At 37.4% G+C, this 19,265-nt stretch overlaps 1 protein-coding gene across 1 annotated transcript; it reads left to right on the top strand.

Moving 5' to 3' along the window:
* Window positions 1-6,054: 6,054 nt before the first annotated feature.
* ppa2 (inorganic pyrophosphatase 2) lies at window positions 6,055-10,491 on the top strand. Its single transcript, XM_056265046.1, has 12 exons — window positions 6,055-6,289; window positions 6,703-6,767; window positions 6,925-6,963; window positions 7,043-7,096; window positions 7,325-7,444; window positions 7,605-7,691; window positions 9,173-9,299; window positions 9,386-9,513; window positions 9,603-9,691; window positions 9,817-9,886; window positions 9,981-10,020; window positions 10,123-10,491. The coding sequence occupies exons 1-12, from the start codon at window positions 6,115-6,117 to the stop codon at window positions 10,146-10,148; spliced, it is 1,020 nt and encodes a 339-aa protein (XP_056121021.1). The 5' UTR covers window positions 6,055-6,114; the 3' UTR covers window positions 10,149-10,491.
* The last annotated feature ends 8,774 nt before the right edge of the window (window positions 10,492-19,265 follow it).

Genomic DNA, 19,265 nt, shown 5'->3' with positions numbered 1-19,265 from the left:
CAAAATGGTTGTAGTATGTTCAGTGACTAGACTGGCTTACTACAGGTGAAATTGCCCCAATAACTCCCTTCATGTAGCCTATTTAGTAAACAATTATTATTTTATAAAAAAATTACTGTAATTAACCAAACGGGTTTTTGGTGACTTAGGCCCCGTCCACACTACTGCGTTTTCGTTTAAAAACGGAGACCTTTTGCTACGTTTGCACCTCCCGTCCACACTAAAACGGCAAAAACGGAGACCCAAAACGGAGAAGTTTAGAAACGCTGCCGATCCGTTTTTCGTTTTGAAACTCCGGAGGGCGTTTTAGTGTAGACGGGTCAAGACGGAGGACTTTAGAAACGATGACGTAGTAGAGGCTCACGCTCGGCTCTATGATTGGGTGTCATCAGTCATGGCGTATATCTTTGCTAGCAGCTGTTGTACAAGTAAATTCTGCATTTTACAACGCTATAACTGCCTACATGCGCCGGAGTCTAGCTATTATTCGAGCGATCTGTGACAATTCCCGTGTGCAGCGGCGGCGTTGACCGTATGGAGCGTCGGTTTGGGGTTAACCCAGAGCATGGTGGGATAATTTTATCAATGAAGTTGTGTTTACACCGGCACGCGCATGCCCAGTGTTGGTGAATGGTCACGTGATCCGCGTTTTCAGTCGTTTTAATGTGGACGGAGATCAATTCTAATACGCAGCTAAAACGCTGGTGTGGACGAAGATCGTATTCGTTTTAATTCTCCGTTTCTAAACTAAAACGCAGTAGTGTGGATGGGGCCTTACTACAAGTGAATAATGTAAAATTTCACCTGACTTGTCACTAGGAACGTACTACAACCTTTGGAACATGAATAGAAAAACAATTTACAGTAAATTAAAAAATTGTAGGCTACTGTTCAATCGAGATATTGGCTGGACATAGTACAGTAACAGTAGGCTAAGTCAGTCTGCCCACTAGACTTCCAAGGTTATAATATAACCTTGGAAATATGTTCATTTGAATGAATGACTGGACGTTTATATTTTTTTGACTGTGAGTGGAGTTTGCAGATGGTCCCTTTATAAAATGAGGCGAATATCAAACTTCACTGCACTCTCGGACCGGTTGCTCTCCCATTCACATGCAAAGTTAAACGCAACTGCAGAATTTTTATTTCATGTTAAGCTTTTTCTTTTTAACAGGCTCGGGAAGGAAAATGTTATTAACTTGAAACGCCGTACATTGCGTTCATGTAGTCTCTTGTCTGTAGGCTATATAGTTTTCCTCCCATAGAGCATATTATAAAGAAAAAGCTTAACGTCAATGCAGTAAGACGGTGATATTTAAACTCAGTAGCACTTACTGAACATGCATGCGCGATTGCACGTTAAGCGTTTTATAATGGTTTTCTATGGGTGTTGTTCATAATCTGACGTAATGTTTGCCTCTATAAAGTATGCTTTATTAATAGGGTAGGCCTATATTATTGTGTACTAAATTTGGTGCTTCAATATCACTCTCATTAAGCGTCTTAAATGCGGAAGAACGCTTGATTATGCTGCCGTTGTCTGTTTTAGCAGAATACTGCCATCTAGTGGTAGCAGCTTTTCTCAGACAGCTGTGTGTGGATCGTGCAAGGCGAAACCCGCGAAATGAAAGTCTCAAAATCCAAATGAATCAAATAGGATCGACTCAGAAACGAGTCAATGAATGCACGCGCGTCACCTGATCCACACATGCACGTCTTCTGTGTTGCATGTGCAAATTATGATACACTAATACAAAGGAAAACATTTGTATTCACAAAAATGTCTCTATTTGTACAAATTGCTTCACATTCATTCAATTTTGAATTTTGCACACGCAAGTTGAAAGGCATGGATAAAACATTTCTGCAACATGTATCAAGTTCATTGATAAGTGTGCTTGCACGTGTTAATCATTTTGATACTATAATCATCCCATAAAACACAGCTTTTGTGTGTTTATCATCTTTTCCGCATATACTGTCACAGATAATCATTTCCATTTTATGAATGAATGTCTTCGTCAACAACAAGCGCTTTTGCACCCCCTGCTGGTGAGATAGACTAACAGCAGATGGAGATTATGCTCGGCAATCTTCTGCTTTTCCTGCAGTTCCTGGACGTCAATGTTGAATTTACTGTAAAATTTGAACCAATGAATTTGTGGAAGCGAATTTGCAAAGCAAAATAAAATGGACCGAAAATTGCCTGTTGAATATTATTGGTTGTATTTTTAAACCGTTTGAATATTTTGGAAATGAAATATGAATGGTGAATATGGATTATTGAATTTTTAATAATGAAAATGTGTTTGAAATGTTTTTAATTGAAATATTCACAGCTTAAATATTCAACCATGCTAAATTTCAGCCCATAAAAATGCAAGCCCTAAAAATACAATGCATAAAAATGCAAGCAGGGTTAATGCAATGCCTATTTTTTTCAAGTAGTGCAATTCAACAGGCTTTTTATTTCAAAAACGTTTGACATTATTTTACTTCCATAAACCGATACAGTTATCTTCTTTGTGTAAACTACAAAAACGCGACTTCGTGAAAATGGTGACGTCATGCCCATGCATAGTACGTGTTCAGTCTTGCATAGTGTTTCTTTACATCGCCAATTACTGGCCTGGCAAGCATAATACAGCGTTTGTAGACAGTTTCGCGGGTGCATGTGAACGGAACATTTTTTAGAACACTGTTGTTGTGTAAACGTACCATGCAGGAGTAAGTGCAGAAGTGCTAGTTTAATGAAAACAAAGCCAAAATCAAAACAATGGAACACAAGGAACTAAAGTAACTTAACTCTAAACACATATGTCCATGGACAACAACCAACAATGAACACAAGAAACACTGCATACACTGGGCAAATAGACTAACAAGACAACCTGGGAACAATCAAGACTAATCAACAGGGAAAACTACAAAGGACTACAAACATGTGGCACCGGAAACAGGATAAACAATATTTGGATCAAGAGTATCATCATTATTGCACTCAAATATATGCTGACAGCTGAAAAAGATCCTGAATCTGCAAACAGCTGCAACAGTAGTCATTCCACAGCTGGACTATAAAATAGGTCATAGAACATCTAATTTCTTATCGGTTTACTCCTCAGAATTGCAATTCAGTTAGCTTTTCAATGGGTGGAAGAGGTTAATGTCCTTCAAGTTATTTGCTCTGATTATTTACCAAGCCTTATAAGCTTACAAAAATGAAAATCTGACTCAAGACAGAATATTCTCACAGAAAACCCTTCCGACCCTGTTCAGAATTTAACATCTAATAAAATTCCTGCACACGTGGGGATTGTGGGAAATTAAATAAAAAATAAAAGTTGGCAACAAAAAAAAGGCTTTAAAGTATTCAAGAATAAATGTTAATGTCCCTCTGGGAAAAGCTGAAATAAAGGGGTTAGTTAACGGGATTATTAAGAATAGATGGCATGTTGTGGACACAGGAAAGAAAGGGAAGACACTTACATGAATTATATAAAGAAGTAGGGAAGGTGAGAGCTGTTTGTGCTAAAGAAGGGATGACCCAATAATTTCATAACTTCATATTGGACTCTCAACTTTGAATCAATAATTTTTCTTTAATTGGTAAAAATACTCGATTGTGCAGCAAACATGGATTACCAGAATCAGTCGGACATGTTCTTCTAAGATGTGTTGGTTATAATACTCATCTCATGGAAGAGGTTAAGGCTGTATCTGTAAGAATAAAAAGGTTAACATTAAATAACTTTGAAGAATAATTCAAAAGTGACCACAGCTTTATTATCTTAAGAAAACAAGTTTGAATGGAAGAATTTAGAATTTTTCTTTTTCTTTCCTTCTACAGCAACGCTTCACACTCCACCCCAGTAGGTGGCGAAAATGCACCAAAGCTGGTTTGCCATTAAATCCAAAGGAAGAAGAACAGGAAACAGGATTACAACTTCAGCATAAAAGTCCATGGACAGAACAAGATAGTAGTATGTAAATCAATACAAATAAAAAACATAAACATAACTCTGAAAAATAAAACATTAAACCATACAAAATAAAATAAACAAAAATGTAAAACTACAAGTACAAGGAATACATGAATACATTTACAAACTTTCACAAATAAATCAAATAATTTCACTGCCTTTTATTTTTCATTCTTACCAGGGTGAAAACCGATTTAGTTGTTTTTTTTTTAATAAAGAGTACAAGAGTGACTGAAAAATTTGCATTAAGGAATTTCACAAATATAATGAAATTATTAAATGTGGTTTGCAACATATCTGACATCTAGGCTTGGTTTCAACAGACAAGTCTCAGATTAAACCATGATTAGGCGTTCAATTAGGACATTAAGGTAGCTTTCATAAACATACCTGGAAAAAAAGCATTACTGTGTGCATCTAAAAAAAAAAAAAAAAAAAAAAAAAACGGCACTGACATATTTTAGTAAATGTCAGTGCAAATTGCTTTAATTTAACATCTTAAACATGCATTTTAGCCTGGGACTATAGGCTTAAGCCTTGTCTGTGAAACCGGGGGCTAGTCATAAACACTTGTATTCCATTTTCTGTTTATAGACAGAAACATGCTCTAGGCCTACCGTCCTCATACGCCTACGCAGCAGCTATACTGGACCTAATTGACCTTTATTGAATAGACAAAACAACAACAACAAAAAAACAACAACATAACAACATGGAAAAGCTCATTATCTTCAGTCAATATCAGAGTTTAATACTTGACTAATGTGCTTTTAGTGAGATCAGTCCTGCTTTATAGTGTTTATTGTATTATTCTATATTTGAGGTTGCATTCATAACCTCAGGCAACTCTGTTGTGGTTGATACACGATAGGTAAGAAACAGTTTTTAAGAAACAGAGATTTAAAGGGGTCATGAACTGGCTTTTTACATTTTTTTATATTGTTGTCTGAGGTCAACTTATGACGTTCGCTTGGTTTTTACATTAAAAAACATCAAAATGAATAAGTAATAGGCTATTTTCTACCCTAGTTTTGAGCCTAGCTCAAAAACGCTCGGTTTTTATGGGCGTCTCGCATTGAAGACTTGGAAGTAAACGCCCACTGCTGTGAGTGGATAACAGTTTTGCATATTATAATGAGTTTCGTGTAATGCGCGAATCGGTGGGCGGGGCTAAACCGGCCGTGTTGAAGTAGGCGTTGATCTTCTTCTGCGGGGGTGGCGTTTTATCCTCTTTGTCGTCATAGTTCCCCACTTTGAAAAACGAGTCGTTTGCTGAGCCTGGTGTCAATAAAAGCTTTTATTGGACTAACAAGGACGTTTTCAGTTCTGAAACATACAGGATATTCTTATAATATGATGACCTCTTAGATGTCAAAAGCTCAAGGAAAATTTGATTTCTCAGTTCATCACCCCTTTAAGTTTTAAGGTTTAATTATTTACTGAAAGACTCTCAAACATCATTTGCAAAATTTTAATGGGTTACGACTTACGACACATGAGATTTTAGAAGTGCAGCTGAGGAATTATCAGCGACAAGTTCAATTTCAGTCTGCTCCTGATACAAAGCTGTGATCTCATAATTCTTGATATATGATTTATTTACGGTTTATGATTTTTTTTTTGACAGCTCATGGTCACCTTTCACTTTTAAAATATGTCAACATTCTACTCTTTTCTACTTTCTTGTATAGGCTACTATAGAATAAAATGAAGATTATTAAAAGGTGATTTCTTAACTTTCTAACAGCTACAAAAAATACGAAGAGCGCCCCCTACTGAACTCTCATCACATGGAATCCTCATCAGAAGACCAAAACATCATTGCCTTCTATTTTACATTTTTATAACAAAATTGATATTTTTTCATAAAAAAAAAAAAATCTGAATAGAAAAACATGAAGGTAGACTTACAAAGAATATGAACAATTAACCTCAATTACAGGCCTACTTACTTCCCTCTTATAGCTAATATTGGCACTGTTACCCATACTTGCTTGGATCCTTTTGTGTAAATTACGGTCATCTGACGATAGGTGGCAGTATTAAATAACTACAAGAGATTGTGAGCGTAACGTGGGAGACGTTTACACGCAATCAGGAACTATTATATTAAATGTAAATGTAAATAATGCGTTCAGTTATTTATACTGCTGCGAAGTTTTCTGCAGCTTTTCTCTGTTCGCAGTCCTCTCGGAAAAGCAAGTCTTTCATTTCAGCTGCTTCCTTTCATTTGAGAAAAATGGTGCACTACCTAACAGAGCAGAGGGGACGACCAAACTCAACTGACTACAGGATTTATTTAAGTAAGTTTGCCCTTCTCATCTTTAAATGTCATTCATAAAAAATGAGGACTATAAGTTAGGACTAAGCCCCTCCTCAAATACATTTATTTTTGCTGACACAGTGTGTTACCTCGCTGCGAATTTGTGAGCGCCAAAACGGTGGGAGATTGTGAAAGACGTAACATGCACTTATTCCCGGTTTAGGTTACACTCAACTGCCTTGAAAACCAAACTATTGAACTATTCAAATTCCTTGTTGTGCTCTTTATGCTTTCTACATATCGTCTAGCAACGACCATGGTCTATCTCTTTGTTTGTATCAAACACTAGTATGAGAGAGAGGGGAAGAGCCTCATTTAAACACAACCTGAGTCTGTACCTTGAGATAAATTGAATTTGGACGACTGATACAGGTTGTAACATTTGCTTTGCAGAAACTTCCGGTGGAAAATACATATCCCCTTTTCATGACATTCCTCTGTATGTTGCTGATGAACAGGTTGGTATGTATTATGTGGATGTCTACTTCAAATCAGTGCTATTAGGTCAGGTGATAATAAATAATGAATTAGTCCAATAACCTAACTGCATCAAGATAACTGGCACAATTCTTACTCAGTCTTTTTTCTAATGACATCATGCTTCTTATATTTCAGGAATGTGGCGTTCCACCAAAGAAATTAAAAACGAATGAGGTTCAATTCATCAATATAAGCATTTTGGGACCTTATTGTTGCAAACTAGATGCTAATAATGTTGGTTTGTCTTTAACAGATCCTGTTTAATATGGTCGTAGAAGTTCCTCGTTGGTCAAATGCCAAGATGGAGGTAACGTTAAGTATATTTTTCAACATTAAAAACTGTTAAGTCTACCCCACTGTCCCACTGTGGTGTAATTAATTAATAAATTAGATTGATAGAATCTATCAGTAGAAAAAAAATAATCTTTTAAATACAGTATTGTATGTTCTTATATTGTGCTTATGTGCAATACAATAGTGTGTTATTTTGAGCACAGAATTTTTAAAAACACTACATAATTTCATTTACCCATAGATAGCAACAAAGGAACCATTAAACCCGATCAAGCAAGATGTGAAGAAAGGCAAGCTACGATATGTAGCTAACATTTTTCCGCACAAAGGTTACATTTGGAACTATGGTGCACTTCCACAGGTGATGTCCTGGTTTTGATTATGGCTATGAATTTCCAGTCTGATTTGAAAAATCAATGTTTTTGTTTCGTCATATTAATTGTTGTAATATTTTTTTATTACTAATACTCTATCACATTTTAATATGAATATAATCTTATTTTTTTTACCAATATATAAAGACATGGGAAGATCCCAACCACACTGACAAGGAAACCACGTGCTGTGGAGACAATGACCCCATAGACGTGTGTGAGATTAGCTCCAAGGTGAGTGGAACTGCATAGTTAATAATATAATGTCTTGCAAAAGCATTTAAACCATTAAGCAGTTTTGTAGTTTACAAAATTACAAATCCTACATTTAAAGCTGCAGTCCGTAGCTTTTCCTCTTTGTCGCCATCTCTCTGTTCGAAATCTGTAACTGCAGTGATTCGTGGAATTATCATCTTTACGTGGGTTGTAAATCGGCATGAAACAGCGCGGATGAACACAGTGCTTTGAGGCGAGTGCTGCTGTCAGTCACCGCGCTGTGTGGATATAATGTCATACAGAATCACAGATTCACTTTTTGAAAGTTTGACCAACATAAGAATTTTCATAAGAAAATGTCTTCTGAACAAGTAAGTAAAATCCATTTTTGTTCTGACCAACTAAGGGGGAAAAAGCATTCGACATAAGCTTCGTTAGATTTAATCAACGTGATTTACAGCAACTGTGCAAATTATAGCCTACTTTGTTCTCAAATTGTTCATGTTAACAACATCAGCATTGCGTGACTAATGTTAAATTTAATGTGTTTTATGGTTAGCAGCTACCTGTGTAGTTCAGAATTCATATTCTCCATAATAGCAAAACGAGAAAGGCACAACAAAGGAAACTCCATAACTGTGTGAATTAAGAAAACGTACTGTTACACGATTGAACTATTGAAATGTCTTACTTGTTCAGCAGAAAAAGGCCGTCTCTTCTTCCGTTTTGAACCCCTTCAAAACACGGAGTTCACGCACTTTTCAAAAGCCCCGCCGATGTTTAAATCCTTGTGTTCGCATGAGACGGTTTCTTTCTCTTTCTCTAGCCACCTTAAATCCGAAGTACGAAGTCTTTTGGGTTTTATAACTGCTGAATCTCCAGTTGACACTGATGATTGTTGTTTGGATCTTTCTGGATGCCATAAGTTTAATAATGTAAAGTGCTGCGAGAAAAGCCTATACATCTAAACATCTCGTCACGCGCAGTATAGCCAAGTAGCCGAAACTCCTTCTTTATGTGTACGGGTGTGACGTAATGACGCAAAGACTTGCTCGAATTTCCCGCGGAAACCCACCAGTACCACTGGAATTAAAATCATTATTACAAGCTAACCGTTTTGAATCTAGCTATGGCAAGCAGATAGTTTTGACCACTGGCAGAATATGTTTTTTTAAATATAATTATTTTGGATTATTTTTAACTTAAAAAAGTTACGGACAGCAGCTTTAAGTTTTGCTCTTAATTCAATACACTGAAACCTTAAATATAATAAACACAATTTTTTTTTTATATTGATGTTATAATATTATAATACTTTGACAATTCAACTAATTATTTTGTAGCTTGTGGCACTGTGTAGGTGGCATTTTTGGCCCATTATTCCATGTATTTTGGTGTTTTATTAATATTTAGCACAATAGATTCTTCTTTCTTTACCAATACAAATTGGTTGTGGTTCTGATTACTTTTGTAACTCACTGTAAATCTCTGTGTCACAGGTGTGTGTAACGGGGCAGGTGATTCAGGTTAAAGTTCTTGGAATTCTGGCTTTGATAGATGAAGGAGAGACTGACTGGAAGGTAATAGCCATCAATATAGAGGACCCAGATGCATCAAGCCTTAACAGTGAGTATTTGTTTTTATACATCTATGTAGTTTTTGTATTATCTACATTTATGACTGAGTAATCTCAATTAGTGTATCATTAAAAGGTATTGGGGATGTGAGAAAGATTAAGCCTGGTCATCTTGAGGCTACGGTGGATTGGTTTAAAAAATATAAAGTACCAGATGGAAAGCCTGAGAACAAGTTTGCATTCAATGGACAGTTCAAGGATAAGGTAGCGTATCATGGTAGATTGCTGATGGAGAAGTGTTAATCCATTTAATAAATAATCATCTAATGTTGTTAATGTTAATATATTTTTAGGACTTTGCTATAGAAGTCATAAAATCAACACACAGCTTCTGGAAAGCATTAGTGATGAGAACAAAGATGAAAGGTGATGAAATTGTTTGGTGAGTGCGAGATGTGATTTTTATACCAGATTTAAATGACAACAGAGTTTCTCTTTGTTAAAAATTTGGTAATCATTTTGATGACCGTGATTATGATCTTATTTACTTTGATCTCTCTTTTTTAGTCAGAACACCTCCTTGTGCGATAGTCCATTCAAATGCAGTGATGCAGAGGCCAGTGCTGTGGTTCAAGCTGTGAGTATTTATGTCTTTTAATATTGGCAAATTTTTGTCATATTTTTGCCATTCCTTGAGAACACACAAGACAACTGCACATTTGCTTTTGTAGGCTGCAGAATATGGGGAACCCCTCGCAGTATCTTCTGAAGGTAAAATTGTATTTATATATTTTTTATTACTATTATTTATTTATTTAGGTATTTATTTTTATTTTACAAATTATATAACTTTAACTCGTTTCCATTTTTCAGTGGACAAATGGCACTTTGCAAAGTAAAAGATCATTCACACTTTGCAGAGTGATCTCACAAGAAGGTAGAAAAGGGCAGACGATGCCTTTACATGGGTTTAGTAATGTCCATTCTTATGTTTCATTAATATTTTACTTTTAAAACTTGTCTTTATTTATTAGCACAAGGCATACACACTTACTTGTCATTCATTTGTTATCATATATGTAAGTAATTTTCTTGTATTTCAGTATTCTTGCAGTGATATTGTTTGACATGTTTCTGTACTTAATTACTCGTTTTTACATATTTCAAAATACACGTGTTTCAGTGCCAAAGCTCATGTTACCTTTCTTACTTTAAAGGTTAAATAGTCAACCATTTTCACAATGTGAGTTTTTTATCTTTCTTTTATCATACTTTTACAGTGCCTTTTAAAGGTGCAGTGTGTGATTTTTAGCGACATCTAGTTGTGAGGTTTCGAATTGCAATTGCAATTTTTTTTCCACAAGAGGTCGGCAGAGACACCCAATGTGATATATTTTGAGCTGAATTAAAAGGGTTATGCATGAAATGAGTTGTTTTGAATTTAAGTTGAAAAAATGTGAAGAATGTGCTTAAATTATTATTTATTGATAAAATAGTCATTTAAAGGTAAATAACAAAACAACTCCCAAAAAATTGCTATTATCAAAATGAAATGAAATCAGCTATTTGGACCAAAAAAAGTATAATTTTAGGGCTTTGAGAAGGATTTGTTACAAAGTGCGAGGGAAGGATGAAGGCACTCAATAACGAAAACAAGTAAGGACAGTAAGACAGTAAGGACTGCCCGATGGTCCACAGGGCCAGTGCTGCATCGTCACAAAAGTTGATCATTTGTGCATTTTTAAGCCATGCCAATTTAAACATTCAAGCATAAGAAGATGCAAAAGAGAACTCGCACGTGCTGTGTGAAGTTTCGTGCACACTCATCCAAAGGGAAGTCTCAGATAGAGCGTGAATACTAAATTGAGTTAGTTTTCAAGTCGTCTTGTGCTTGAACAGACAGATTCACACAAAAATCATGTCAACATGCCTGTCTTGACATGCAAACATAGTAGGCCATGTCTTAAGTGAACTAAAACAGTCGAGAAAGAAAATGCACGTGTACACTGGGCAAATTCCAACCTGCGTTTTTGCACCCTTGAAAGGGCACTTCGGGAATGGGAAGCCATTTGTAGGGCCGTTCTAAACAAGAGTGAACCACTGAATCCCTTCACGAAGGGCCCTTCCACAAGTCAGTTAGCAAAGGGAACATGCGATCATGGTCACTTCAAGGAAGCAATTTAATCGTTTATGGTCATGTGACCCAGGGTAACAAGTCCTTGCAATTCATTTTAAATCTAAATATGGTGGGAGAGTTGATTTTTTTTTTTTTTTTGTGCTGGCAACGATTAAATTTTTTTAATCGCGATTAATCGCATGAATTTATTGCGATTAATCGCATTGTTACGCGCAAGAGTGAATAATGAATTCTAAAGTAGTGTATTGCGCACTTTTGATTTAAATGTACTGCTATATACACAAAAGAGCAATAACATGTGGTTTGCCAAAACTTTAAACAAATAAGCTGCTTTATACCAGCAGTATTCCCTTTACACAGTAGCAATAAAATATTTATTGTAAATCTCAACTTAAACTAGCCTGGCTAACGCCAGACCCAATTCTCGTTGAGACTTGGGTCTGGGAACCACATGTTCATTTTCTCGTATTTGAGGCGTGGTTTACGAATGCCCAGAGCCGTTTATTGGGTGCTAAGAATGTCTATCAAATGCGCCTGTACGTAGCTCATAGCCAATCGTTTCGATTATACCAGATGACGTATGTAGAGCGACAGAAATTAAACGAGGGAGAGGACGATGGCCGATGGGTCAGAGATTTATGTGTAGCCTACACGATGGCGTGTATCTAACGGCCGTTTCACACCGCATGCGTGAGCGGCGCGTATTTTTTTCGGCGTGCATGTTAAGCAATGAGTGCATTCACACCGGGAGCAGCGCGTGAGCGTCGAGCAGGAGCGGCGCGTGAGCAGCAGTGAAGCGGGGGTTTCGAATCTGTTTTTTGCTGCATTGCTCACGCTAAATTAAAGTGAAAGCACACTTTTGATGGACAAAAATAAATGTGATTTCACACAAAAATTGCCACAAAAATTGCCACAAAAAGTTTTAACAAGAACTTGAGTAGGCAAATAAAAGAAAATAAAGACTCTAAAATATTTATAGAAGATTTACCCGGTACAAACTTGTTTTTAATTATTCAGTTTGGGTGAAAGTTGTGTATTATATAAATTAAAAAAAACTAAAGTAAACTAGCCAGAAAATATATATAAACGTTAGTTCATGTAACGTTAACACACAGACAGCTACAGGCTAGCACAACCCAAATCAAACCCGAGTGTGTGGTTTATTTGTGTGTTTTGTTTTTTATCCGCGGAGTTGCGGTCTTGTAAACATCGAAAGTATGACTGAAACTAATAGATTGGAGCCATTTTCTGGGTTGTTTTGTTGTATTACATTTAACTTATATGCGAATGTTGTACACCTCCCCATTACAAACTTTCAAGACTATCAATGTTATAAAATGACCAACTTCTAAAAACAAATGTATAGTTGTCTTTGTAAAGAATTGCTCGCTTATATATAATGCCGAAGTCATATTTCAATGTCTTTGGAAAACAAGAAAAAACACAAAATGACTTAAGCAATTATGCTATGAGGCTAACGATATGTAGCTTTGGAGCCGCTGCTGTGACACTGTCTACAAACGCTTCCAGTGTGAATACTCTCGCGCGTCTGCAGCTGCAGTGACGATGTTACGCTGACGCGCTGCTCAAATGCCGCTCACGCTTGCGGTGTGAAACCTATATGTGAAACGGCCGTAAGGCTGCATCGAAAGGTAACTTCGCGTCTACTGCCATGTTTGATCCATAGGTATAAACAAACTGCTTCGGTGTGTCGCATAGACGCGTCATCGTCTTGCTGCTCCCTCCCCGTTCTGTGATTGGTTCCCTAAATGAGGCGAAAATTTGGTCCATGGTCTCCATACTGCCTTTCAGCGTGAATAAAATCGCGCTGCGGGAAGGCAGTATGGGGAAACCCAGACTAAACTTAAACATTAATGAAATCAAATCAAATATTAAAACAAAACTATACCACTGCCAGGGCATTACCTTGTATCTAGATTGTTAAAACGAGTCCAGTTTTCTTGTTTTTTTTTCTGAACAGGTATCAACAGGACAGGTATCTTTTATCAGGGAGCAGCAGAAACAGTCTATGTAGTCAGAGGTCATGACCACTAGTACAGATATAAGTCGACCAACGTTACTTCTCTGATAGTAGCTTAGGTTTGGTCATGACATGGTTTCCCACGTACACTAGATTACATTAAACAGATGTAAAGCCCAATTTATACTTCTGCGTCGAACTCACGGCGTAGCTACGTACTGCTGTATGTAGCGCGCGTACCCTGACGTGCACCTCTCCAAAAATGTAACAATGCGTCAATTATACGCGTAGCCTACCGCAAGCGCTGTGATTGCTAGAACCGACAAGCTAGTGCGACAAGCGAGTGTGTTCCTGTGAAACTGTTGCGGTCATGCTCGCCTCACGCACGCGCTCGCGCCCTCCCGTTGCCGAAGTTGAATTGACGCGCAGCACAAATCATTGAGACTGATCCTCGGCTCGCTGTTTGTGAGTTTCCACAATCTAAATAGTTATCAGGACGTCATCAACAGAAGGGAATTCAAATGGCAGCACATCTCCACTAAACTAAACGCAGGCCTATCAGGTAAAGTTATGTATAATTTTAATTTAAGTTAAAAAGGCTACAGCTGCGTAGCGCACAGAAGCCGTTGCCATGGTTACTATCCATAGAGCGCCTGTCATTCACTCGCGGAGCGCTGTCTCCCTTTCTGTTCACCTGAGAGAACCTGCCAAAGCCCCTCCACTGCTTGTTTGTGTGGGTTATTTGCTGGCTGACCAACATCCCACCCCTGCTGTGATCATGGTTTGACTGTAGGCCTATGTGTATTCAGAGCCAGTGAGCAACGGACTTTCAAAATAATAATAAAAAAAAAACTGCGTTAACGCGCGATAAAAAAATTTGTCGGCATTAATTAATAAATGCGTTAACGCAATAATAACGCGTTAACTTGCCCAGGCCTAATTTTTTTATTTTTTATAAATGCTTCAACTTCACAAACAAGGTACATAATCAAATACCTGGATATAACAAATTTTGTTCAGTTTGAGCATAACCAGCAACTAAATAGAAGGATCAGGAAAGAGTTGGGAGATCAGGAAAACGTATAAACAGAATAATTCAAGTTGTTTTGTTGTGATTTATATTACACACATTTTTGTCATGCATTTCATTGGGGGTGTGCATGAATATTAGAATTTTCGAACATTCGATCTGCAATTATTATTCGAAAAATAACTCGCAGTTAGAACTAAATGCACTGGGTGGCACTGTGGAGCGTGTTTACAAGTTGTTTGTGATCACATAATGTTGTCCTCTACTCTGCCTCGCGAAGTTTGGAATTACTTGAAAATGATCTTACTAAATGATTTTACAAAATGGAATTACTTTTAATCAAATTAATTAATGAATCTGAGTTATATCATCACCACAATGAGAAATCACATGAAATCCAAACAGCAGTCGAATGTAAGCGCAGCTGTACCCCGAGTGAGCCGAGAAGATAACTTATCTAATAGCAAAATGATTTTGAGACATATACTTCCTTTAAGTTTCGTTGAGGGAGACAGGTTTAAGAACAGAAAACGCAAAGTCCTGTTGGAAACTTCGCTTAGCACACCGTTATCTGTGTCTCGGAAACATCTGTCAGTTCAGTGTGTTTTCTCACTCGAGCATGTGGATATTAGTGTTTTTCTCAACATAAACGTGAACCAATATAAACACAATAATCATATGCTGACTCGAGTGTATATATATGTACGTTTTGTACGATAACTGGCGCAGTCTGCTTTATTAGGTGTTTTTTCCGTTTGTGCTGCTTGAGCTTAAATGCTTTTGTTCTTTATATTTTTTGTTTACATATATTTTTTAATGTGTTCAACTAAAAGAAAACTTTAACATATATTGTTAGTTTGTTGTGTACAACCTGAATTGCGGAAAAGTTGGGACGTTTTTTAAATTTGAATAAAATGAAAACTATAAGACTTTCAAATCACATGAGCCAACATTTTATTCACAATAGAACATAGATAACATAACAAATGTTTAAACTGAGAAATTTTACACTTTTATCCAATAAATGAGCTCATTTCAAATTTGATGCCTGCTACAGGTCTCAAAATAGTTGGGACGGGGGCACGTTTACCATGGTGTAACATCTCCTCTTCTTTTCAAAACAGTTTGAAGACGTTTGGGCATCGAGTTTATGAGTGTCTGGAGTTTTGGTGTTGGAATTTGGTCCCATTCTTGCCTTATATAGGTTTCCAGCTGCTGAAGTGTTCGTGGTCGTCTTTGACGCATTTTTCGTTTAATGATGCGCCAAATGTTCTCTATAGGTGAAAGATCTGGACTGCAGGCAGGCCAATTCAACACCCGGACTCTTCTACGATGTAGCCATGCAGTTGTAATAGCTGCAGTATGTGGTTTTGCATTGTCCTGCTGAAATACACAAGGCCTTCCCTGAAATAGGATTGCTCTAATGTTGCTCTAAAACCTTTATATAGCTTTCAGCATTCATAGTGCCTTCCAAAACATGCAAGCTGCCCATACCTTATGCACCCCCATACCATCAGAGATGCTGGCTTTTGAACTGAACGCTGATAACACGATGGAAGGTCTCCCTCGTCTTTTGCCCGGAGGACACGGCGTCCGTGATTTCCAACAAGAATGTCAAATTTGGACTTGTCGGACCATAGAATACTTTTCCACTTTGAAATAGTCCATTTTAAATGAGCCTTGGCCCACAGGACACGACGCCGCATCTGGACCATGTTCACATATGGCTTCCTTTTTGCATGATAGAGCTTTAGTTGGCATCTGGAGATAGCACGGCGGATTGTGTTTACCGACAGTGGTTTCTGGAAGTGTTTCTGGGCCCATTTAGTAATGTCATTCACACAATCATGCCGATGAGTGATGCAGTCGTCTGAGGGCTCGAAGACCACGGGCATCCAATAAAGGTCCTTGTCCCTTACGCACAGAGATTTCTCCAGTTTCTCTGAATCTTTTGATGATGTTGTGCACTGTAGATGATGAGATTTGCAGAGCCTTTGCAATTTGACGTTGAGGAACATTGTTTTTAAAGTGTTCCACAATCTTTTTATGCACTCTTTCACAGATTGGAGAGCCTCTGCCCATCTTTACTTCTGAGAGACTCTACCTTTCTAAGACATCCCTTTTATAGCTAATCATGTTACAGACCTGATATAAATGAACTTAATTAGTAGGGATGGCCCGATACCGATACTGGCATCGGGGATCGGGCCGATACTGTCCTAATATACTCGTACTCGTACTCATAAAAATTTGCCGATACCACGTACATTTTGCAAAACGAAACTGGCCGCCGCGAGTGCTTTGTCGAGGTGAACTGAGGCATAGGAAAGTATAATGTCGGCGGTTTGGGCTCATTTCAAGATAAGGGGTGATGACAACAGCAAGGCAGACTGTGAGTTATGTTCAGCTAAGGTGTCGAGAGGAGGGAAAGAAAGTACATCGTTTAACACCAGCAATCTAATTAAACATCTGAAGACGCATCATAGATCTGATGGCCGAGCGCGTGCGCGGGCGGTAATGCACTCACTCTGTGTGTGCGGCTTACGGGAGAATAAAACGATTCGCGGGACTCCCGCAAACTAGAAATATCTATGAATAAAACATAAAAACTAAAAGATTTTTATTCATCTCTTGCAGAAAAGCAACAAGAACAACTACAACAAAATAGAAACGATTTACAGGCCAGAGTTTCTATTCATAACATGGTTACAGCGTTGAGCGATGTAGCCAATCACAGACATATGTGTTGATTTCTGGAACGCAATGGCCAATCAGAAGCATTTAAGATAGACTCCCCTCACCGCTCAAAACGGACTTTTTTGTTCAGTGCTGAATTCTGTATGCTGGCAAATCCTCTAATTATAACAAACAAAGTGTGGATATTATGAAAGATTGATTGTGCAGTCAGCTTCATTGATAATAACAGAGATGTGTGAGATCGCGATGAACTGTCAGCTTTTAGGATTTATTAAGGGAGCGCACTTTGCGTGCATTCAGTCATGCCAGACCATGCACGCAGTAGCCTGCTTGCTTTTATGTTAAATTAACAGTGGTTTGTGTGTTGTTAATACATTTATTATTTTACTAATTTTTATTTATTTTTAGACTTGTTAAAACAAGCAGAGAAGAAAATAAAAACAGTCTTCTAACCTGTGTTCTAAAATAGTCGTCTTCTTTTCTGGGAGCCTATTACTTTTGCGGTAGAAATATCGGTATCGGTACTCGGTATCGGCAAGTACACAAATGTAAATACTCGTACTCGTATCGGTTTGAAAAAAAATGGTATCAGTATGTTCTATGTTTCCCTGAACATAGAACATACTGAATCGTACCGAAACCGTGATCCTAACTGTGTGTTCACACCAGACGCGAATAGCGCGTCAAATTAGCGCACACCGCGTCTAGTTATACGCTTGAACACTTTGAATCTATTTGCGCGTACAGAGCGAAATTGACGCGTGTAAAAAAGAAAAGTTTGAAGCGAAATTTACGCGTGTCACGGAGGCGAAATCCGTTGAAATTCCGGAGGCGAAACCTGTTGGCGGCCATCTTTTTACAAGATGGCTGATGTTGATCGAGCATTCATTGTGAGAGTCACTGCTCTGTATTTGCTCTGGAGAGCGGAACAGCGGCGTAGGGATCATCGTCGCCGTATTTTGACCTGTTGTCCCACATCGGAGCGAGGATCACCCTCGCCCTCACCCACCTAATCTGTCATTTATTTATTTTTGATGATTTTTCTTTCACTTTCACACAACACTGTCCAGACACGAATTATGTTCTTATGCACTAAAGTATGTTGGTTGTCTTTACATTAGAATAATAATGTTTCATATAATCTAGATTAGATACGGAAAAAATAGCATTCAATACAAAATGAATGTCTCATATATTGAAATCAAGTTTTTATGTGATAAAATATTTGCTTTGTTGTGCATTAGAACCACACCGGGGGGCTGTTCCATAAATGAAGCTTAGAAAAGCGGGGATTAAACTCCAAAACCGGACTTGAATGAGCCTAACAAATAAGTTGGGGCTAAAGTGGTTCCATAAAAGGTAATTGAAGTTCACGCAATCTCACTAATTTGATCCAGGTTTATCTAGTCTAGATAATTGGTGTGCACGCGTTTCTGAAGCAGCCCTAGAGGTCGATCGTGGATCAAATCGATCCACCATCAAACAGCCTATATTTTGTGCTGTTCTATGCGTTTGTGACATGTTTTTTTTTTCCCCTCAGTGCAAAAATGACATTTTACAGTTATATTCTCCATCTGTAAATGTTAGAAAGTCGTGCAAATGTATCCATTTTGCTGCTAAACTTCATATTGAACGAGCGCTGCTGCGCGCATGCGCGCCAAATAGGAGCGCAATAATTCTGACTAAAATATACATTTTGCTTGGAAAATGAATATGCGATATTTTATAACACTAGAAATATCTTCTAATTATAATAATTTCTCTTTAGGATGTTGGATAAGTTGCAGTGAACTTCTAGCTCATTACACTCATATATTTTATACTTCTAATAAAAAAAGGAAATTGAAAAGAAGTAGCCTAATTCAGGGAAGATTTTTTTAAAGAAACTAAATATATAAAGATACTAAATATAGTTTTGGGTATAGGACCTATGCTTTATAAAGATGATATATACTTATTTAGAATGCTGAGAATTACAGCTTTTAATGCAATCATTTTTTTGAGAAAGCAAGAATCCCCAGTTTTAAATGAGTGGTTAGATTTAGTTTCTAAAGTACATTATGGAGAGGATAACATTAAATTAAGAACAAATGTACATTTTGAAAAGATATTTGCAACTCTAAAATCAAAGAATATTCCATAAAATAAAGGAATATATATTGGCCTACATT

Source organism: Rhinichthys klamathensis, unplaced genomic scaffold (assembly GCF_029890125.1).
Source record: "Rhinichthys klamathensis goyatoka isolate OS25496 unplaced genomic scaffold, OSU_Roscu_1.1 h1tg000229l_1, whole genome shotgun sequence".
In the NCBI taxonomy this organism is placed as follows: domain Eukaryota; kingdom Metazoa; phylum Chordata; class Actinopteri; order Cypriniformes; family Leuciscidae; genus Rhinichthys; species Rhinichthys klamathensis.
This window is presented reverse-complemented; position numbering and strand designations above follow the sequence as displayed.

Excerpts from the sequence above, each read along its gene's own strand:
- ppa2 (XM_056265046.1), top strand. The coding sequence starts at position 6,115 with ATGCGTTCAGTTATTTATACTGCTGCGAAGTTTTCTGCAGCTTTTCTC. Across the intron at positions 7,097-7,324 it reads GGTCAAATGCCAAGATGGAG|ATAGCAACAAAGGAACCATT; the intron begins GTAACGTTAAGT and ends ATTTACCCATAG. Across the intron at positions 7,445-7,604 it reads ACTATGGTGCACTTCCACAG|ACATGGGAAGATCCCAACCA; the intron begins GTGATGTCCTGG and ends CAATATATAAAG.